Consider the following 22,970-nt stretch of genomic DNA (forward strand, 5'->3'; position numbering starts at 1 on the left):
TTGTCTGCACTAGGAAATAGAACCATTTCAGCTGTTGGGGTAGCTATCCATTCCTACGGTTCACTCGGTGGATATCCCTGCAGATAGTGTGTAGCCAGATACCATTCTTTCTATTCTTACTTGATTAAATGGAATCTAGGGGATGTTGCAGTTGAGTATACTACTGAGAGCAGAGAGTGCCAGAATAAGGGGATCCACTTTTTCCTCCCTCTCCGTTCTTGTGCTTTGTGGAACTTGGATGGGACAGCAATTTAAGGTTCCTGTTTCTAGCCCTGCAGGGCTCATTTTTAAGCTGTTACTAGTCCATAACTGGATCTCGCTCATGTTGGGCCTCTGGGATGGGGTAATTTTTGGGAAATCCACATTTGGGGAAGAAGGAGGAAACATTTATCTGGCAGATTAATTAAAAGAGAGCTGCTGAGGACAGAGTTTGGAGTGATGGAATAAGGAAATAGTTTAGCAGTCAGAGAGCATGTAAGGCAGGCAGAAATGTAAGAAAATATATTAATCACAGTTATAATTTATTATAACTTAATGTGAGATGTATGTATGCATGGTTGTGTCTGTGTATTGAGCAACTGAAAGGAGACATTTTTTCACACCATTTGAAGTTTTTTACTTGGTTAATTTTTAGTTAATACTGTACCTGTTTAACTTCAGTTTCTAATGAATATTTGAGAGAAAGGATGGCTTTGTTAAGGATTCAGTACTCCAACCCCGTCACTTAAGAGGCTAGAACTTACCTTTTTGAGAAACACCTGTCTCTCCCAAAATAGGGAGAAATGGACAGCCTGCTTATTTGTCACCTTTGACTTTCCAGCCTGTAGGACCAGTGCTGTTGAGGGTTATATCAGCATATATCCTATGCTCCAGGTACATAGCTCACACAAAACTACTGTTACGGGGGAGAGAAATCACACTAACTGCACTGCATTAATGCCACTGTACACAGAAGTGTTTTAGATCCCACTGACTGACTGCCGTTGTGTTGGCTGGTGGAATCATCTTGAGTTTTGAAGCCGCAGAACTTATGAAATATTGTGGTGTTTTGACAAGTTTCAGAGTAACAGCCGTGTTAGTCTGTATCCGCAAAAAGAAGAACATGCTCTAATAAATTTGTTAGTCTCTAAGGTGCCACAAGTACTCCTGTTCTTCTTTTTGTGGTGTTTTGGTGTACAGTGGAACCTCAGCGTTACAAACACCAGAGTTAGGAACTGACCAGTCAACCACACACCTCACTTGGAACAGGAAGTAGGCAATCAGGCAGCAGTAGAGACCCCCAAAAGAACACAGAATGGTAGTGTGTTAAACATAAACTACCAAAAAAATAAAGGGAAAGTGGCATTTTTCTTCTGCATAGTAAAGTTTCAAAGTTGTATTAAGTCAATGTTCAATTGTAAACTTTTGAAGGAGCCCTGTTTTGTTCAGAGTTAGGAACAGGTCAGAATTAGGAACAACCTCCATTCCCGAGGGGTTTGTAACTGACTGTTTTACCCGGTGGCAGGCTGATGTGCTGCTCTCTGCTGCGAAGTATCAGGGGGTAGCCGTGTTAGTCTGTATCTACAAAAACAACAAGGAGTCTGGTGGCACCTTAAAGACTAACAGATATTTAAGACTATCAGCTCTGTTAGTCTTTAAGGTGCCACCAGCCTCCTTGTTGGTCTCCGATGCGAGGCAAGTCTAGAAGAGTGGGGTGCCAAGGACAGGCGGTGGCTAGCTAGGAAACGGCGGGTGCTCTTTCTTCCTGGCCATTACTTAGCTACAGACAGTCCCACTCGGCAGGGGGGCTCCCGCGAGCCCTGGGAACACCTCCTCCGGCGTGATCCCGCCTGTGGGCCCCACCCAGGGCCCCTGACTCTGTCGCCTCGGGGGGCCCCTCTGCGCAGAGGGGGTCGGGGGAGCAGCAGGCCCCGGTGCACAGCCAGGCCCTGCGCCCCCTCCCCCACCCGCACGGCCTTCCCGGGCCTGCCCCGCCCCGCTGGCCCCGCCCCGGCGCCTGCGCCGAGCCCCGCTCGCCGCTCCGCTCGCCAGCCGGGCCCTGCGGACGGAGCCGGAGCCGGAGCCGGAGCCATGGCGCTGCGCGGCGGGGCTGAGCGCCGGCCCGGGCGGGGGCTGCTGCTGCTGCTGCTGGCGGCGGGGCTGGGCGCGGCGCGGGGGGAGGCCGCGGCCCGGCCCGTGGCGCTGGAGGAGGAGATCGTGTCCGAGAAGGCGGCGGAGGAGAGTCACCGGCAGGACAGCGCCAACCTCCTCATCTTCATCCTGCTGCTCACCCTCACCATCCTCACCATCTGGCTCTTCAAGCACCGCCGCGCGCGCTTCCTGCACGAGACCGGCCTGGCCATGATCTACGGTGAGGGGCGCCCGGCCCCGGCTGCTGCCTAGCAACCGGCCCGCAGCTCCTACCCCCTGAGCTGCCATCCAGCCCCCCCAATAACCAACCCCCAGCACCTACCCCCTGAGCTGCCATCCAGCCCCCCCAATAACCAACCCCCAGCACCTACCCCCTGAGCTGCCATCCAGCCCCCCCCAATAACCAACCCCCAGCTCCTACCCCCAGAGCTGCCATCCAGCCCCCCCCAATAACCAACCCCCAGCTCCTACCCCCAGAGCTGCCATCCAGCCCCCCCAATAACCAACCCCCAGCTCCTACCCCCTGAGCTGCCATCCAGCCCCCCCAATAACCAACCCCCAGCTCCTACCCCCTGAGCTGCCATCCAGCCCCCCCAATAACCAACCCCCAGCACCTACCCCCTGAGCTGCCATCCAGCCCCCCCAATAACCAACCCCCAGCACCTACCCCCTGAGCTGCCATCCAGCCCCCCCAATAACCAACCCCCAGCACCTACCCCCTGAGCTGCCATCCAGCACCCCCCAATAACCAACCCCCAGCTCCTACCCCCTGAGCTGCCATCCAGCCCCCCCAATAACCAACCCCCAGCTCCTACCCCCAGAGCTGCCATCCAGCCCCCCCAATAACCAACCCCCAGCACCTACCCCCTGAGCTGCCATCCAGCCCCCCCAATAACCAACCCCCAGCTCCTACCCCCAGAGCTGCCATCCAGCCCCCCCCAATAACCAACCCCCAGCTCCTACCCCCTGAGCTGCCATCCAGCCCCCCCAATAACCAACCCCCAGCTCCTACCCCCTGAGCTGCCATCCAGCCCCCCCAATAACCAACCCCCAGCTCCTACCCCCTGAGCTGCCATCCAGCCCCCCCCAATAACCAACCCCCAGCTCCTACCCCCTGAGCTGCCATCCAGCCCCCCCCAATAACCAACCCCCAGCTCCTACCCCCAGAGCTGCCATCCAGCCCCCCCCAATAACCAACCCCCAGCATCTACCCCCTGAGCTGCCATCCAGCCCCCCCAATAACCAACCCCCAGCATCTACCCCCTGAGCTGCCATCTAGCCCCCCCCAATAACCAACCCCCAGCATCTACCCCCTGAGCTGCCATCCAGCCCCCCTATCTAGCAACTAGCCCCCACCCAGCAACCAGTCCCCCTCATCTAGCCCCCCAATAACCAACCCCCAGCACCTACCCCCTGAGCTGCCATCCAGCCCCCCTATCTAGCAACTAGCCCCCACCCAGCAACCAGTCCCCCTCATCTAGCCCCCCAATAACCAACCCCCAGCATCTACCCCCTGAGCTGCCATCCAGCCCCCCCAATAACCAACCCCCAGCATCTACCCCCTGAGCTGCCATCTAGCCCCCCCCAATAACCAACCCCCAGCATCTACCCCCTGAGCTGCCATCCAGCCCCCCTATCTAGCAACTAGCCCCCACCCAGCAACCAGTCCCCCTCATCTAGCCCCCCCAATAACCAACCCCCAGCACCTACCCCCTGAGCTGCCATCCAGCACCCCCCAATAACCAACCCCCAGCACCTACCCCCTGAGCTGCCATCTAGCCCCCCCCAATAACCAACCCCCAGCACCTACCCCCTGAGCTGCCATCCAGCACCCCTATCTAGCCGCCACCCATCAACCAGCCCCCAGCCCCCCCATCTAGCCCCCCCAATAACCAATCCCCAGCTCCCACCCCCTGAGCTTCCATCCAGCACCTCTTATCTAGCAACCAGCCCCCAGCACCCCCATCTAGCCCCCACCCAGCACCCCCCATCTAGCCCGCACCCAGCAACCAGCCCCTAGCACCCCTCATCTAGCCCACAACCAACCCCCAGAACCCATCCCCAAGCTGTCACACGACTCTCAGCTGCCACCCAGCAACCAACCCCCAGCACCCATCTCTGAGCTGTCACACGACTCTCAGCTGCCACCCAGTAACCAGTTGATAGCAGCCATCCTCCAGGCACACTTCCTGCATGAGGCCTGCCTGACCATGTCTTCAGTGAGAGACTTCCCCCCTCCCCCCAGCCATCCAGACCCACCCACTGAACTGCCACACAACACCCAACACTTACCCACCCATCTGGCACCCACTGCTGGGGCATGTTGACTGCACAAGATCTGCCTGGCAACAATCTATAGTGAGATACCCTCCCCAGGACCCAACTGTCCTCTGAGCCACCCAGCAAACAGTCCCATCTCCCACCCACTGAGTCAGACCCATTCCTGTGCACACTGCCTGCATGAGACCAGCCAGGACATGAACCCCACCATGCACCCAGCACCCCTCATCTAGCACCCACCCACTTGCTGCATGGGACTGACCTGGTTGTTATCTACAATGATGTACTTTCTGCGTGAGACGGGACCATGATCTATCATGAGACTGAACAGGAAAATGCCCATCTGGGATCTCCCTCACTGAGCCACCAGCTTAGCACCCACTGCTGGGCACAATTTCTGCATAAGAAAGGTTTGACCATGAGGGGTTGAACTAACTCTAACCCAAGGATTCATGAAAGGCCTATATAATAGCAGAGGTGTGTCTTTAAAGGTTGCAAGAAAATGTATTTTAGCTAAGAGGTCTTGGGAATATTGAAAGTGGTCTTTTCAGATGAGGGCAGCCTGTTAAAAATGTTCCGGAGTGCAGGTGTCACTCTGTGACAACTGATGTCCCATGGTTCTGACTACTGAGTAAGGAAGGTGCAGTAGGCTAAGAGGATGACAGAGACTTGCTCAGATCCTAGGCTGTGTTCTTTGCCTGGGAGGTATGTGTATAGCATGTCACTTACTGGGTGTTAATAAGCCTTTTTGAAATAAGTAAATTATATATTGCATCATATCAAGACTAGAGATCTTACATCTAATGTCCAAAAGGGAGCACGCTGGAGTATTTATATAATTCCTGACCAACTGACGCTTGTTGAAAGAGGTTGCACGTAGAGGCCCTAATCCTGCAACTTGTTTCATGGAGGTGGACCTCAATGCGGCCCTGTGCAGAGCTGTGCCTGTAGAATCTCGGAGGTCATAGAGCTTGTCATCAATGAAAGTGTGAGTCTGTGGAGCCAAGATTTTACAAAAGTGATTAGTGATTCTAGGTGCCCAACTTGGGTCCTGACTGTCAGGAAGTGCTGAGCACTCTCCTGCTGAAAATTAGCTTCCTTTAAGGTTTCTCAAGTTGGGCACCCAAAATAACTAGTCACGTTTTCAAATCTTGGCCTGGGGCATCAGTGCTATTTCTAACACAGAACTGAACTGTACAAAGGGCAGGAGGACCGGAGTTCTTTACCACTGCCTTCACTACAACCTGTGATGCAGCTTGATGAGACCAGGGAAATCCTAGGTGGCAGTGGATTTGTTACAACATAAGAATGGCTCATCAGGCAATGAAATTCCAGGGTTCTAATCCTGGTTCTCTGGCTGGTTTATACTCAGACTGTAATCCAATCACAGCCTCTGTCAGTTTCCCCTTTTGTACTATGGAGATAATACTTACCATGGTAGGGGGAGTATTTGCACTGCACCCGGAAGACGTAAAGTACTCAGTTTGTTAAATAGTGTTGTTAAACCATTATCGTCCTCATCATTCTTCCCGCATATCAGATGCATGAGGCAGAAGTCACACAGCACCAGTCATCCCTATCCTAGACTCATTTTTCCATGTCTTTTATATTCCAGTGTAATAATGCTATTTCAGCTGTTATCAGATATGGAGCGTGCATCTCGGTTGGCTGCTCCATCTCTTGCCCTGGGATTGCCAAAGAAATGCTTGTTTAGGTAGCCTGTTACCGGGCCTTCTTAAAATATGTCCCAAATATGGCTCGCTCTTCTTTCGTCCTGCTTGTATTGTTGTAGATAGTTTTGCTGTGCTAGGACCTCTTCATTACTTATTCTATCAATCCATTTTACTTTCAATATTCTATGTGAACACCTACATTGAAAGCTGTTCAATTTGTTGTTAAATGCCATTGAAAGGAAACCAGTTAACGAGTAGCCTTGCAGAATGATTACCCCATAACAAATGGGTTGTCAAGAAGATACGATACAGTTAATCCCTTGTAAGTAACCAGAACTTAAATAATAGAAAGGAGGTCCTGTTCTGTGTGTGAGGTGATGTAGGAATTGACCTACATTGGGGGTTCAGAAATCCCAAATGCAGACAAATACTTGAAGTGGTGTTTTCAAAAGCACCTGAGGAATTCAGGAGCACAAATCCCATTGATTTAAGGATGGGTGCTTGGCAGTTTGAGGGACATGCTCCTAAATCTCTTGAGTCATTTTGGAAATCTGCCCCATAGTGTTTGTCTTTGAGCAGATGAAACTGTTCTAGTTCACCTGTTAAGAGCACTTACCATCCAGGTTGTAGTTCCAACAATGAAGCGATCAAGTGGGAAATAGGTATAATTATTTGAGGTGTGAGGTGGCCTGTATAGAAGCAGTTCTGTGCAGGAAAATATCCTTTGCAGCCCTTTATAATATAGTTGGATGGGTTCCAAAAAGGGTAATTTCTACAAAGATGTATAACATTCTCTCTCTGATCAGGTTATTTTTTTTTACTGGAGTGCTGCTAAGAACTGAACATTTCTAATCAATAACTGATTAGACTTTGTGATCTCTGCAAAGTATTAACTGTATTTTGGGGTTGTAATGGATAGGTAGGGTAAGGCCAGTGGGTTACAGGTGATTTAAACTGTGCCATTCCAAGCCTTGTCTAGATTAGGGTTAACTCATTTGTTCTTAACTCGAGTTTTATATCCCCATTAAAACTAATCTGATGGATTGCATCCATGTTCTATTCATACGCATGTATCTTGGATTTGTTCAGCCTCCTTGCGTTTACATTGTCCCAGCATTCAACCATGTTAGATGCAGTGATTTGTGGCAAGCATCCCCGAGTTCCTGGATCCAGCTGATTTTGAAGGGCTTTGTGGTAGAGCTTGTCTGTTTATGTGGGGATTGTGCATGGAAAAGTCACTTGAATGAAAATTCCCACACCATCCTTTCACCAGTTCCAGAAATCCCTGGGGCCAGAAGGCAGCACTCCATCTCTCTGTTGTCTGCTTGTTAGTTTCCTTCCCTGTGTGTTGCTTAGCTGTGTGTGAGCCTGGATTCCTGGGCTGAGCTATAGTGAGAGGTGATACCATACTGAGAATTGTCGTTAGCTGGAGGAAGTGAGTGATCTGAGGAAGGTGCTCTGTGTAGTTGCAGGTATTTCAGGACCTACGAGCTGACTGACGCAGTGGAGAGAGGGGAGATGGGCAGATAGAGGACCTTGTCATGCATTGTGTAGTGGCACTGGAGGACTGATTCGGATCAGCACTGGAATCTTGCCTTACTGTGGAGCTTCATGGGTATTAACATGATTGAGATGACATGACTGAAACCAGCAGTGGGATTGAGATGACATGATGAAATCAACACATTGAGGCGTTTAGAAGTATGGGCAGAGAGAGTTAGAATTGAGCTAGAAGGAACAGTCAGGTTATAACTTGACCACAAAGCTTAGCCCTTACTAAGTATATGTTTAGGATTGAAAAGTAGCCTCCAGTATTTAAAATTGTAGCTAGTATTAAATGTCTTTTATTTCAGTTTTCCTGTTGGTTGTTAGTTCTAATTGGCGTTGCATGATTAGGTGCTTGTGATTGAGTTCGTCAAGCTGGTAGCTATTGTACTGCAAACGTCCTCAGCAAAAACATTGTCCAAAAGTTGTGATTTTTATCCATTCAGCTTCTTGAGTGTTGGTGCCCTGTTTTCTCATTCATTTTAAAACCAAGGGAAGAAGGTTGTTTCCATCGATGTGCAAAAAATTGTGTAACCCACTGATGAGTATGTTACAGGACCCCCGATTCTCAGAGGATGAGAGTTGGTACAGCCCCAGCTAGAGAAACTTAGTTCTTTAGCTCAAGCTGTAGTAGTTCATGCTTTTATTTCTGGAGATCCGTGGTGTGTCAGCCAACATGGCAATTACAGAGTTTTTTCAGACTTCCTTTTGACTCCACTTGTCTCTTGAGGTTGTCTTCTTTGTGCTACCATTACCCCTTATCCCATCCCAGGGTTGTTCTCCCTTCGTTTCTAGAGGATGTCATGTAATTTGGATCCTAGACTAATCTGTACTGTGCTTTTTTTCCATCTTCACTTTCCTAAACTGAATTTAGAGACTCCGTAGCAGAATGAATGACACCAAATACATACTTTTTCAGTGGTTGCATAGGAGAAGCTGGACCATTCTCTGCCTCTATGGCTTTGGGGGAAATATTGGAAATTTGCCTCTTTTGAAGACTGATCACAAGTGAGGAATTAGGAAAAATGAAGGCTAATCTCTTGAAGTGCTGTAGAAGCTGTTTGGACCCTGGATTCTCAGCAACAGCTAGCTAAAAACTGCACAGAGTAAACTACTTAAGCTTCATCTTTGCCTGTAAGTCCTCAGACTCAGGTAACTTGGACTCAGGATTTCCGATCCATCGGGATTTGAGTTTGGGTACTGTAAAGCTGCTAACTAAGCCCAGAGGATGCCAGCACAGGTGTAGCATATGTTGGGTTGGATGGTATTTTGAAGAATTAGCTGATTCTGGGCTGAAAACCTATCCGCTGATTCCATTAGAAAGCACTGATATTTGATCTCTTTCAGCTGCGTCTCGTGCCAGTAAAACACAATGCTAGGGTTCAGCTTGTTCATATTTTCACTGTAAATGATAACACCTCTCTCTCTCTCTGTTTGTATCTCTCTCATAAATTGTGCTGGAGGCTAAAGTCTGCCTGCAATAAAAGACATAAGCATAGCAGTGAATTATTTCAGCACATTGGAAAATAGCATTTTGATGGTCTTTGTGCTTCACACAGATGTTTAAAACGAAGCTCTCCCAACCCAGGCATCACAAAATGTAAGATCATTAAAGCTGTGTTCATAGACAGCACATGATCTTAATTCTAAACCCTAGCTCAGAAATATTCAGAAACACCTAAAAAGCCTATGGGCCTCCACTGTTCGTTGGAAAGGTAAATGTGATGAAAACAGTTAGCTTTAGCATCTTGTTTCAAAATGATCCAATTAATCTACCATCCTCGCCTTTAAACGTTCCATGCCCTTGCTTCTCTGCATCAGCAGGCTCGCCACCATCAACCTCCAGGCCAGGTTCAGGGAGAGGTTTTTATAAGTGTTACCAAACTAAAACATTAAACCCTCTCCGATTGTGGCATCACCAGAGTGGAGCTCCAAGCCAGCAATCTTTGCCTGAGATTTTATACTATTCCCCAGCAGCGGTAAGAAGTAGTAACACATATACATGGTACAGAGAGTGAGAGCTGACTGTGTGGCTCGAAAGCTTGTCTCTTTCACCAGCAGGAGTTGGACCAATAAAAATTATTACTTCGCCCACTTTGTCGCTCTGAAGTTCATTGCCATCTAGGGATTTATCCCTGGCACTTCAAACTAATGCTATCTTGTAGCCACGAGATTTCTGTTGAGAGGGTCAGTTACACCTAAAACCAATGCAGGGCAGGCGAGATTTTGCCTAGGTGTGTCCCATGTTTCAGTATTCATCTTCAGCGTAACACTGGACCATTGTCAAAACAGATCTGGTTTGGGCATAGCAACATTGTCCCTCCCTAATAGGTAAGTCTGAATGACAAATCTGCATTTAGAAGTGAGGATGTGTCACCCAATGGGTCAGACCCAGGGTGCTTGAGCTCTCATTTTTGTGTGTGTATATTTTTTTTGCATACTATTTAGTGATTCTGTTTATAGTAAGGGTACTTATTTTTGTTCTTTAACATGCTGTCTTTCAGGCTCTTCACTCTGTTAACAAACACAAGATACAGTATCTTTAAGGCTTGGATGGTCTTCTTAGAAAACATTATAGGTTTATCCAGTGCTTTCCCTCACCTGCTTTCCATGGAACCGGAAATTTATTTGGCAGGATATTGCAAGGAGCAACAGGTGTTGAGGAATTTTAACTTAGAAGCCAGTATTGTTAAGGTGCCCCTAAATTGTTCAGATGTGCACAGAGTCATGTACAGATCTGTTTGAGTTGGTCTGAAAGCTGGACTGCAATGTGCAGAAAGGCACCTGTTAGCAAACCAACTTGATCAAATGAAGCACTGCTTTGCAAAGATTAAAAGATGTGGAGAAGCAATGAAGAAAGACGAGATCACTTAGAAATTCCTGTGGAAGGTCTTATCAAGTCCTACCAGCTTCGAAATGTTAAAAATGATCACTGAATGAACTGCCTGGGTTGTATTAAGGAGACTCAGACAAGGTTGACAGTTATTCTTACAGTTTCAAATATTCATGAGAGTCCTAAAATCATCTCTTTCCAAGAAAATACATCCATTGTGCATACCAAGAGGGGCTTAACATCCCATACATCAGTCCAGTCAGATTTCTCTTTGGGTACTAGCTGTCGTGTACACTTGAAAAATCTGGAGTAAGGCAAAAACCTAACAAGAACTTCTTTATTCTGGGATCAAGTATCAGAGGGGTAGCCGTGTTAGTCTGAATCTGTAAAAAGCAACAGAGGGTCCAGTGGCACCTTTAAGACTAACAGAAGTATTGGGAGCATAAGCTTTCGTGGGTAAGTCTTGCATCTGAAGAAGTGAGGTTCTTACCCACGAAAGCTTATGCTCCCAATACTTCTGTTAGTCTTAAAGGTGCCACAGGACCCTCTGTTGCTTTATTCTGGGAGCCCCTCTCGTTAATTCTCAGTCCCTTTGCTTTTGTGGCCTTTCAGTATAACTTTAATACTGGTGAGTTTGTGCAATGAGTAGCGCTTTAAGATTGTCCTTATGCCAATGAAAAAAGTTGAAGACTCTTGTGTTCTTTGAGTGTTACATAAAAGATGAGTGTTTTCTATATGAAAGGAATGCACAGCACTGTCCTTATTGTATGGCAAATGTATCCCCCCTGCCCCTATGAATCAGCTGAGTCAATCACAACTCATTAGCTGGCAGCAGTAATATACTAGGTGCTTTCTGATCAGCCGGTTTGCAGTATTGTGGTTTTAGTGCACCGGCCTGCAACTTGTATAGTGCCCTTTATTTGCAATACAGTTGACTGGCCAAGCAACAGGAGTCTTAAACTCAGCTCCACAGCATCCCTCTTCCTGATTTCCAGGTGCTACGCTGCACTAAACACCTTCCACGTTGGCAGGACTGATTTCCACCTAGGACTCTAGTAGTGATACTGCTCCTTTTTTATCAACCTGGAAGAGATCTTTTATCCTGGTTAGAAATCTTTCAATCCTCTAAAGCTGTTATGGTGCCCTAACACACTAATACGTATGTGTTCCTCAATTCTAAAAAGAATGCACAACCATCTCTGTGTATTTCCCCTCAGCAGTGCAAGTATTTTATTCTCTTCTTTTATATAAATGTTTATAGTTTGGGAAGGCGTCATGGGAAACGGGGCAGTTTCTGTGTGTGAAAGTTTCCAGTCAGTGGGATGTATATGGTTTATCTGCCCACATCTCAGGTGTGTTTCCTGGATGTAGTAGCTGCATCCTAGGAAATGCTAATTCTGTCCACCCTCAAGAAGCAGTGTGCTACCAATATGGGCATTCTGCAGGTCAGTATGCTAGGAAGAAGTTCTGATTTTTTTTTTTAAACAGGTTTGGGGTTTTACAGCTCTGAGAAGCTGGCGAGGAGCTAGTACAAATTCAGAGTTTATCTACCACATCTCTTGGTGGAATTTAGATGGTTAATATTTACAGATGTTGCATAGCTAACGTTGTGTCTTTATTTCCAGGTGTTCTGATGGGCGTCATCCTTCGATATGGAATTCACGTTCCCAGCGATGTTAATAATGTGACCTTAAGTTGCCAAGTGCAAACCAGTCCAGCTACTTTGTTAGTAAATGTTAGTGGGAAATATTATGAGTATACCCTGAAGGGGGAAATCAGCCCTCATGAACTTAATAACGTTCAAGATAACGAAATGCTGAGAAAGGTGAGCTGCTTAGCGTCTGGAAACTTTGCACGGCATAGCTCTTGGCAAATGTCCAAGACAGGATTTGTTAAATCGGGGGGAGGGATAGCTCAGTGGTTTGAGCATTGGCCTGCTAAACCCAGGGTTGTGAGTTCAATTCTTGAGGGGGCCACTTAGGGAGCCGGGGCAAAATTGGTCCTGCTAGTGAAGGCAGGGGGCTGGGCTGGGCTCAGCTCGATGACCTTTCAAGGTCCCTTCCAGTTCTATGAGCTAGATAGGAGTTTTGTTCTCAGCTGCAGCAGGGGCAGGATTGGGCCCAAACTGTAAACCAGAACAATAAATATATTCTTACTACAGTAGCTAATTATATTGTAAAAAGTACAAATTAAAGGATTGCATATCATATTAGTCTTGTAGCTTTCATGCCAAACTGTCTTGTCTGATTATATATAAAATATGCAGCATATTCTGATTACTGTGATTTATTTTGTCTCTTGAAATCTTAACTTCAACAGATTTTATTTTTTTTAAACAGGTGACTTTTGATCCTGAAGTGTTTTTCAATATCTTACTCCCTCCAATTATATTTTATGCAGGATACAGCTTAAAAAGGGTATGTCTCATTGCATTTCATTTTATTTGAAGGTCGTAGGTGTTTAAAATGCTTGTAGCTCTGGAGTACGGTAATACAGAACAAAGGTCAGCAGGCCTCATTTGTAGTGCACAGTCCTACGTTCTTAGGGTACGTCTATACTTACCTGCTGGTTTGGCGGCAAGCAATCGATCTTCTGGGATCGATTTATCATGTCTTGTCTAGACGCGATAAATCGATCCCGGAAGTGCTCGCTGTCGGCGCCGGTAATCCTGCTCCGCGAGAGGAGTAGGCGGAGTCGACGGGGGAGCCTGCCTGCCGCCTGTGGACCCGCGGTAAGGACCTTTAAGTTCAAACTAAGATACTTCAACTTCAGCTACGTTATTCACGTAGCTGAAGTTGCGTATCTTAGTTCGAACTGGGGGTTTAGTGGGGACCAGCCCCAAGTTATTTCTAGAGTGGTCATCACCAGAGTGACTAAGCACAAAGGTTCTCATGCCATCCTATACTGTGGTGTATGTATACAAAAAAAGGAGAAAAGCTTAAAAAATATAATTGTGACTTTTATAATCTTTGTCTGAAATCTCCAGGTTTTGTTCAAATTTGCACTCAGATGTGAGGCTGCTTGTCTGCCTGATCCCTTGTAAAATTTCTGTCTGTATCCCTCCCCAAAATACACAAGCATAAAGGATCAGGTATGGGAGTTCCCGTAAAAAAACAACGAAGACTGGGGACATGGAAACTATAGCCATGTCCGAGACTTGGGTCCAGTACGTGTTAGAATATTGTGTATGGGTCAGAGCTGTCTCTTGGGATCCCGAAGTTATTGAGGCAGTTGTTACCAAGGCTTACGAAAAGCAGAGGTAGGGGCACTCGGCTTTTGGCCTGGGTCACCGAGGAGAACATAAGCTTCCTCAGGAGTTCCCCAGGAGGCAGCTGTTACAAACCATTTACAAGCACTTTAATCAAATTAGGTCACGTGAAGCTTTTTTTGCAGGTTTGAAATGAGCGACAGGTTCCTTGTCCTATCCAAATCTATGAAGAGTTAATATGTAAGGAAGGAAACATGAGCCTGTTTGGCTCATGTAAAAGGAAACAATCCTTCCAGGCTTGGAAATCCCCCAGTCCTCAGCAGCAGCAATCTGCTAAACAAGCTTCTGAAAGCAAACAGTTTGTTCCTTAGTATTATTTATTAGTAGTAGTATTGTGGTAGCACCTAGGGGCCAGATCATGGATCAAGGCCCCACTTTGCTAGGTGCTGTACAAACACACTTTGATTGCCCCAAAGAATTTACAATCAAAGTATAAGACGAGATGCTGACAACACTTCCTTAATGTGTATGGTCTGAGGAGCGTACCAACAGTTTGAATACAAAGCATCCGTACAGCTGTAATGCAGTGTGTTTCTTCTCTTCTAGAGGCATTTCTTCAGAAACTTGGGGTCAATCCTAGCGTATGCCTTTCTTGGAACGGCTATCTCCTGTTTTGTGATAGGGTGAGTATTTGAAGTCCATCCACAGGTTTTGGCAATATGGAGGGTTTGTACTCTGGTTGCTAGCTTGTGCCAACACATCTGTGGTGCTGTTACCTATGCTGGCTAGATTAAAGGTAGTATGGAGATGCCTACCCATTCTGTAATCCTATCTTCACTTGCCGTATAGACATATCCTTAATGTGGAGTAAGATGGAGTGATATGATTTGAGCACAGGACTTAGAGCTAGAACTCCTGGGTTCTAATCCCAGCTCTGACAAGATACTCAACCTCCCCTTCTCAGTTTCTTTAAAGGAGGAATTAATACTATTTGCCTACCTTTCAGAGGTGTTGAAGATCAATTAGGGTCTCACAAATATCATACAGTATTTCTTGGTTTCTAGTTACTACTACAATAAATAGAATATTGATATAAAAATATTAAATTGGGTTTAAAAGGTTTCCAGAGATTTTCACAGGTCTTTAAATACCAGGTATTACTTGCGAGACTGGATCAGTGAAAGAATCGGTAGATATAAGTAACTAGTGAGGCACTGGTATGAAATATAGAGCGTCACACAAACTGCATAGTGGTTTAAAAAAAAAAAACCCTAAACACCTGAACTGTAATAGTGTCTAAACTGAAAACTTGGCCTAAGAGTAGCGGTTTCTACAAATGTCATTTTAGTGTTAGCAGTAAAAAAAATCTCCCAGAGGGATTAAGGGCTTTAGGAGTTGCTTCAGGAGAAGTATGGAACGCTGCTGTGCTGTGATCCATTCTTTTGGTCTGTGGTAGGGCACAGTGCTACTAGACTGGAGAAATGCAGCAGAAACGTAGAAGATGATGTAAACTTAAAAACCCCGAAGTTACCTATTTTAATTTTCTTTGCCTAAAAGATATGGAAGTACGTCGGGGTAGAAGGAGTTACTCTAAGTAACACACGATAAGGCAATTGAAGTAATCTGTAGATTTTTCCCTTCTTTCTTCTTTCCAGGAAGCCAACTATTTCATACCTTCCCTTTCCCCCACACATGCTGTGTTTGATCTAACCTGTGATTAGTGATGTGATGCCCTTTAGCTACTAGGATACAATATGTGCATACGTAACAGTAGCTGAAGCAAATTTGTGTTTGAAAATGTCCCTTACTATTGCAAGAGAGCAGGAGAATTACTGTGATGTGTTAAATTGGCAAGTTAATGGGGCTTGAGTTTGCTCCCGGATATTGTTGGTTATGCCGTGCTGTGATTCTATTTAGTATTATTCATCCATACAGACAAAGGGGAACTAATTCTTATTCTAAGTAGTAAAAATGTGAGAATTACATAGGATGTTCTCAAGAGGAGATTGTGGAAGATCAAAGCAACCTCAGCCTCCATATAGACTTGTCTTAAACAAATTGAGAGAAAAAGAGACATATTCCAAAGTCAGTGAAAGGTCATTACATTGACCAGTCATATAAAACATTGTGGAAATTAAACCACTTGTGAGATGGGGGAGGTGCGATGGTCTGTGTTACACATTCCACAAGCTGCTGACATATTTATCCTGTCAAACTGCGTGTATTAAGTAGCTTTATGCACGGAGTAGTTCAGATGTTAAATCCATTTGCTGCTAACCACATATACGGCACTGTGTATTGATTAAATGGGAGTTGAGGGCTCTTAGCGCTTTGCAGACTTGCCCCCATCTTTGATCACAGCCCAACCTGTCAAACTCTGCAGTTCTTGTTTAATATAAATATTAAATAAAATATTGTGTATTGAGGTAACTTTACGGGTTAAACTTGCAAATTCAAGCAAATTGCATTATTAAAACAATATTCACATGCTTTTCAAATATCCAGCCATGTCTCTGCTTATTCAACAGGTCGATCATGTACGGCTGCGTAGCACTGATGAAAGTAACTGGGCAACTTGGAGGAGATTTTTACTTTACAGACTGTCTGTTGTTTGGTGCCATAGTATCAGCTACTGACCCAGGTATATTGTGATCCTTGTTTCCCCTCTCATGTTACCAAAGTATTGTTCTGTTTTGGGTTGGGGGAAGAGAGATGTGTGGCTTATGGCGTCTTTCCCTGAGTTTTGAAGTTTAAGCAAATTATGACTCATTTTTAGGGGTAAAATTGATCTCCATCAAGAAAAATAATACTTGGATTATATATAAAGGCTGCCCCCTCCAAAGCCTTGTCCTCACATTAACGTCATTGGGAGGTAGGGTGACCAGATACCCCGATTTTAGAGGGACAGTCCCGATTTTTTGGACTTTTTCTTATATCGGCTCCTATTTACCCCCGTCCCGATTTTTCACATTTGCTGTCTGGTCACCCTATTGGGAGGCTGTCTGTCGATTTTACTGGGGTTTAGTTCAGGCCCACAGTGAGTGTGGCAGATGTAAGCCTCTAGCACCCTGTGCAAGCAATCAGCACTGCTCAAAGTGTGTGAATTCAGGGTGTTTTCGGGTATGTGCTAGACAATCTCTAGCCTCAAAGTTTTGCATGGATAGATTTTTTTTGGTCTTAATCTAAAATATGAACTGACTCTATCTAACCATAACAAGAACAATGGTGATTATTTTTAAAAATAAAATTTATTCCAGTCTGCTGAGCTCTTTGTAAATCTAAAGAGCTATACAAACGCTAAATGTTGTTATATTTGAATGCAACAAGGTTTTTTTGCTTGTTAACTGTCTTCATCACATTTGTACTCATCAGTATAATCTAATCTAAGAACACAGAGCAAAAATTTGCCTTTTTTTTTCTGGATGAGTAGAACTTGAATTTCTTCCATTGGTGCCTTACTTCGCAGCAAATTTGAGTAAATCCTTCAGGGGTCTGAGACACTGCAGCCTAGCTCTGCCTCCTAAGTTATAGCCATTCTTATGGTGTGTCTACATAGCATCTGGGTATGTCTACTCTGCGAAGTTGTCAACAAAACGTTTGTCTTTCACGGATACTTAAAAAGCCCCCCCTCCCGCGAAAGACAAAAGTTTTGCCGACGAAAGTAGCAGTGTGAACGTGGCTTCGTCCTGCCGACAAAGCGAACGCCGCTCGTGGGGCTGGAAGTATTGCCGACAAAGTACCAACAAAGAGCGTCGACACAGCCTTGTTGTTAAAAGCTGCGTGGTGTAAACAAGCCCTCAGTGCGGGTAGACAGACATGCATTGGCTCTGCTCTAGTGCTCTATGCTAAAAATTGCAATGTGGTCACTGCGGCACAGGTGGGCTTGCTCGGGCCAGCCACCTGATTATGTGCCCGGAGAGCAGGCGGAATTGCATTCAGGTGTGTAGCCTGTGGCATTGTGGCCATGCTGCTCTTTTTAGCAAGCCGGCTGGAGCTCGTGTCTACCTGTGCTGAGAAGCATCCTCCGAGATGCCACGCAGACATACCCGCGTAGATCTGTTTAAAAGCTGCTATTGACATCTTGTGTTGTACAGACTGGGCAGATTTTGTGTATGTGCAATGCCTGTGTCTTTTTCTCAATCTGGACAATAACATGAATGCCTATGGTTATTCTTGCTAGATGGAGTTTAACTCCTACCTCCTCATCTCACCCATCAATTACTTTCCATTTTAAAAAAATAAAATAAAAAAACCACCGCGGCATCCTAAAATAAAGGTCCAAAACATAACCTCTTAGCATAGAGTCACTGCCTTGTTTTGGATCGTTACTGTACGGTATCCTAGTATTATTCAATTTACTGTAAAAATTGTGCCTGTACACTTAATACAGTCAAGTGACACTGACAGTTACCCCTTAATAGAACATTTTAAAAGATGAACTCAAATCCTGTCCCGGCTTCTCCCAGTGTGTTTTGTGTTGTCCATTTGTTGAGACTGTTAATTCTTCTGGGCAGGAATTGTCTATTCTGTCTCTTCTGCAGCGCCAAGCACACCGTTAGTGCTTAACAAATGATTCTCTTTATGGCCCCTGTTCAGGAAAGCAGTTAAGTACATGCGTATGTCTCACTGACTTCAGTGGGACTTAAACACATGCTTAAAATGAAGTATCTGCATTAGCGGCTTTCTGCAATGGGCATGTTTTCTTGAATCGACCTGGTTTTGGTCATTGGGTCCTATGCGGCTTCAGCCTGAATAAAGTATTACGTGGATTTTAATCTCCTGTCAATCAATGAATGCCTTTGTTTGTGTGTAAATGGGTTAAAGCTCCTTAAATATGCATATCTGAGTTTCTTGCCTTTCATATGGTAATTGTTTTAAAAGGGTTTTTAGGGCAGTCACATTGCATTAGTCCAAGCCTATGTGAGAAATGCCTCCGTGTGACTTTGCATGACACAAGAGCAAGGACTGCAGTGTATTACATCTTGCTTATTCTAGACATTCTTACGGTTCCCATGAAACTGACCGTAAAACTTGGTTTATTTTCATTACCAACTCGGAGTCAAACAGTTGCAGAAACAATAGATCAAATTCCAATCTCCATTACACTGCTGTAAAACCAGAGTAACTGGAGGCGGAATTTGGCCCGTTGTTTTGTTGTTTCCAGATAACCCCAAAATTCTAACATGTACTGGCACTTTCCTTGATATTGGTTCATATTGATATTAACCAGCACTTCTAGGATCTTATGATAAAATCAAGACTACTCCGAGATTAAGATAGAATTAAAAAAGGCCTCCAATGGGGGATAACTCTGTGTTATACGGGGGCAGAAACAGATCTTCGTTCTGTATGTAAAAAACAACATAAACTGTAAAAAACACAAAGTTGAGTGGGCACAGGGAAGAGTAGCAAAGACTGCACGAAGCATTGCTACACTGAGAAGCAGACTAGTAAAATACGAAGGAAGGTAGAATTCTAGAAAGGCCAAGTTTGCTTTATATATATCTACATAAAAAAAGTAATGGCATCTTTTAAATGTCTCTCTATTTTTCTGTTTGTCAGTGACTGTTCTTGCCATATTCCATGAGCTTCAGGTTGATGTTGAGCTGTATGCCCTTCTCTTTGGTGAAAGCGTCCTCAACGATGCCGTTGCCATAGTCCTGTCTTCGTAAGTGTGTTCTGTTTTTTTAATTGTTGTGTATGTCACATGTGAGACACTAAAAATCACCTGGTCTTGCATCAGAGAAAATAGAAATATCAATATTTATAATAATCAGAATTCATTACTAATCCACCTAATACAATCCTCTGTATTAATCACCCTCGAATTAGCCTATCAATGAAAGACTGCTGCTGGGAATTGAAAACAACACTGAGGCCATAATTACAGCTATTACAGTGCATGTTTTCTTATTTATTTTTTTTTGCCTACTGAATGAGTCAATAGGAAATCTTAACACCCACCTGTAATGTGAAAAAGGAACAACACGTCTGCTCTTTTGCTGTGGCATCCTGCTAATGCTACTCACGGGTGAGATCACTCTCAAATAATTCTCCACCCACACACTTGCTTTTCCTCTAGTGGAAATACTTGGGAAAGCAGCTGCTTCCTTTCACCTTCCACATGCCATTGCATTGAGAAGAAGACTGTTGTTGCAACTGTAGTTAATATCTGGACTGAGAGCACCAGTGCCAGAAATTCAGTATCTCCTTAAATCAAGTGGATGCTTTCAAACTTTTCTGCATCTGTAACATATTTTTCCTGCATATTCATTGTATTTGTTATCATGAAAGTTTTGTTTTGAAATATATAGTATTTGTGATCATGGCAGATTCATTTATGGTTAAGATGAATGCAGAAAATAATTTAGATCTTCTGAAACATTTGAGAACCCAGACTGGTAATTGTCCACATTTTAATTACAATGTGTGGACCAGTCCTGCACCTCGTATCTGAGCAGTACTTACTAAATTGAATAGCCTATTGATGTCTCTTCGACTATTTGTATTAATCTCTTTTTGTTTTTATATTGGGTCCATCACCAGAGTATATAAGTGTTGCATGATCCACCCATATTTAAGATGTGTCCCAGCATAAAACTGAACATGAAGGGTGTGTGTTGCAAGGTTCTGGGTGAGAGTAGGTGAATATGTTGCACATCACAATGATGAAATTCAGGGCTGGTCTACACACCTACTTGCCTGTGTGAACCTAAATAAAGAAATCAATTGTAATTCATCCCTTTTGTTGCAAGTTCTGTATGTGGAGGCTCATATTTCAGATTATGAGCATCCTCTTCTGATTAAATTAAATCGAAATAAAACACTCTTATTCAGAAATCAGAGCATTCACTTGTACAACTTGTACAATAAAAATGGTGTGAGCTACAATCCATTGAGTTATTTTGGTGCAAGTTTGTGTGTAGCCCTCCCCTCGAAATGGGGAGGAGTGACAAAGGTCGAAGTGTTATCATGACCTAATACACATCCCTTTAGCAATGATGTCTAACAGATAGAAACATACTTTTTAAATATACCCTAGGTTTGTAAGTATAGAGTGCATTACTGTAACTAGTTGATTACATTGAAGACCTAAATATATAATCTACAAGGATTTCTCTTTATGTGGATTTGATGCATACCAATTGCTCAGAGCATACTGACCAGGCTTACCTACCTTTAGTAAGTTAGCTACAGAAATCTCTTCCTTGACACAGAAAAAAGAACTCATTTTTAAGTGTAACAGGAGAGTCAACTCAGTCTTGCTTGCAGTTGGAGATGATTACTGTGCTAGGAGTCCAAAGCTCTGATTTGTTGTCTCCCATTTACTGGGGTAGTTTTTGAATATTTAACAAAAAAAGGCAAGACTTTGGAGACTGCTTAGGTAAAATTCTGGAATTGTATGTAGGCTTAGATCCTGCCTGCCCCAGCATCTCCAGGACAGCTTTCCTCCTCTTAGGGTTTGTCTGTACTACAAGCGCTACACCTACAGCGCTGCAGTTGTGCTGCTTGTAGCATCTTGTGGATGCTTCCTACAGCGATGGAAGAGGTTTTCCCATTGCTTTACTTAATCCAGCTCTCTGAGGGGCAGTGGCTATACGTTGATGGAAGAATTCTTTAGTTGACTTAGCAGCTTCTACACTGCGGGGTTGGTTGGCTTAACTTTGTCACTCAGGAGTGTGAATTTTCCAGACCCATGAGTGATGTAGCTAAGTCAACCTAAATTTTAAGTGTAGTAAAACCATCTCCAATCTCCCCTCAGGGTTGAAAGGAGGGGAATGAGTTGAATAGTTAGCTGTGTTGTGGTGCATTTGCATTACCTACTTCTATTTCAGTCACGAAAGGTGCTTTGTAAATGCAAATTCTATTCTGCTCCCCCTTTCCTACTATAAAAAGGGGAAAACTGCATGCATAGTTGTTGGGTTTTTTTAAATATTTAAGTTTTTTGCTGCTGTTGCTTAGGAAAGAACTAAGAAAAGATTAACATTAGAATAGGGTGCTGCAGCATGCATTTAAAAAGCCTTAAATTGGATAGTTTACCGTTAAAATTCAATCTAGTAATAATGTGAATCTGTTGAAATGGTGGGTCAGGAGAAAACCACAAACTGCAGTTTAACTAAAGTTTTAATGTGGACAGAAGCTATGTGGGGCATTCAAATCGCCAAAGCCTCTGTTGTTATACTTGTTGCTAAAGCCTGAAGCTGTTTATCACCGTAGTATCTGAGCACCTTCCATAGAAAATCAATAGAGAAGTCCCTATTGGGCGTCTCTGGCACTTCTCCCTTTACGGGGCAGGTTTTGGAGTCTGGTGGGCTTTTGTGGGGTGGGGTTGGGAAGGCTTTAGGAATAAAAGTTGTGATTGAATTGTTGCTTATGGTGGAAAGGCTTTCTCAAAGAGAGAGGCTTTGCAGGGTTTCCTAAAGATGGTCAGAGTCTGGTTTTGCTTGATCTCCTCTGGAAGACTGTTCCATAGGCAGATCACCTGAGCATTGTGATCTGCATTGTCCCCAAGGAGCACGGCTATCACAGATTCATGGATCAAAACTTGGTCTTTGATGTAACTGGGGCTTGATCCACGAATTACTTTGAAAATTAGGACCAAGGACATAAACTGGCATCAGGAGCTGACCGGGAGCCAGTGGAGAGACTTGAGCACAGGCCTGGTGGGCTCACGGCAGCCTGAGCATGGAGAAGGGAGCAGCTGCAGTCTGTACCACCTGGATCCTGTGCATCGTCTTCATGTTCAGCTTCCAGTACCATGAACTGTAGTGATGCAGCCTGCAGAGGACACATGCGAGGGTCATTATGGCCAGGTTCTCATCTGGGAGGAAGGGGTGACGTTTCCTAGCAAGCTGCAGGTGAAACTGAGGCCACCTGACCATCCAAGCTTAGCGGGGAGTCACACAGGGCCTTGAGCCTTCACACCACTTTAACGAATGGGGCTGTGTGCCTTCAGTGGAAGGTGGTGACAATGTCTTGGCCGCCTCTTCAAAGCTTTTCTTCTTTTCAACCCGCATCACTTCGATCTCACCAGGGTTCAGTGTGAGCCACTTGGTCTTCGTCCAAGAGCCAGTTTCCTGTAGGCCTCCTGGCATTTTAGTAGTGGGGGTGGCTGTATCATTTGAGAATGAGAGAGAGAGTTGAGTGCCACCAGCATACTGTTGGTAGCTAAGCCCATGGCATCCCAGTGGTGTCATGGAGATGTTGAAGACAGGATGGATCCTGGCAGGTGAGGGCCTTTAGAGAGGAGGAGCAGTTACCATCATTACTCTCTGAGTGCTGGAAAAGAGCAACTTCTGCT

The 22,970-nt window shown here is 44.9% G+C and overlaps 1 protein-coding gene across 1 annotated transcript in view; it reads left to right on the plus strand.

Annotated features, from left to right (window-relative positions):
* Positions 1 to 2,055: 2,055 nt before the first annotated feature.
* Positions 2,056 to 22,970, plus strand: part of SLC9A6 (solute carrier family 9 member A6) — a 40,613-nt gene continuing 19,698 nt past the window's right edge. The window contains exons 1-6 of the mRNA XM_054040924.1: positions 2,056 to 2,350; positions 12,087 to 12,286; positions 12,801 to 12,878; positions 14,276 to 14,352; positions 16,198 to 16,310; positions 19,232 to 19,337. Of these exons, the coding sequence (XP_053896899.1) occupies positions 2,071 to 2,350; positions 12,087 to 12,286; positions 12,801 to 12,878; positions 14,276 to 14,352; positions 16,198 to 16,310; positions 19,232 to 19,337 (854 nt within the window). The 5' untranslated portion in view covers positions 2,056 to 2,070. The remainder of the gene's footprint in view (positions 2,351 to 12,086; positions 12,287 to 12,800; positions 12,879 to 14,275; positions 14,353 to 16,197; positions 16,311 to 19,231; positions 19,338 to 22,970) is intronic.

This window comes from Malaclemys terrapin, chromosome 9 (assembly GCF_027887155.1).
Source record: "Malaclemys terrapin pileata isolate rMalTer1 chromosome 9, rMalTer1.hap1, whole genome shotgun sequence".
Classification (NCBI taxonomy): domain Eukaryota; kingdom Metazoa; phylum Chordata; order Testudines; family Emydidae; genus Malaclemys; species Malaclemys terrapin.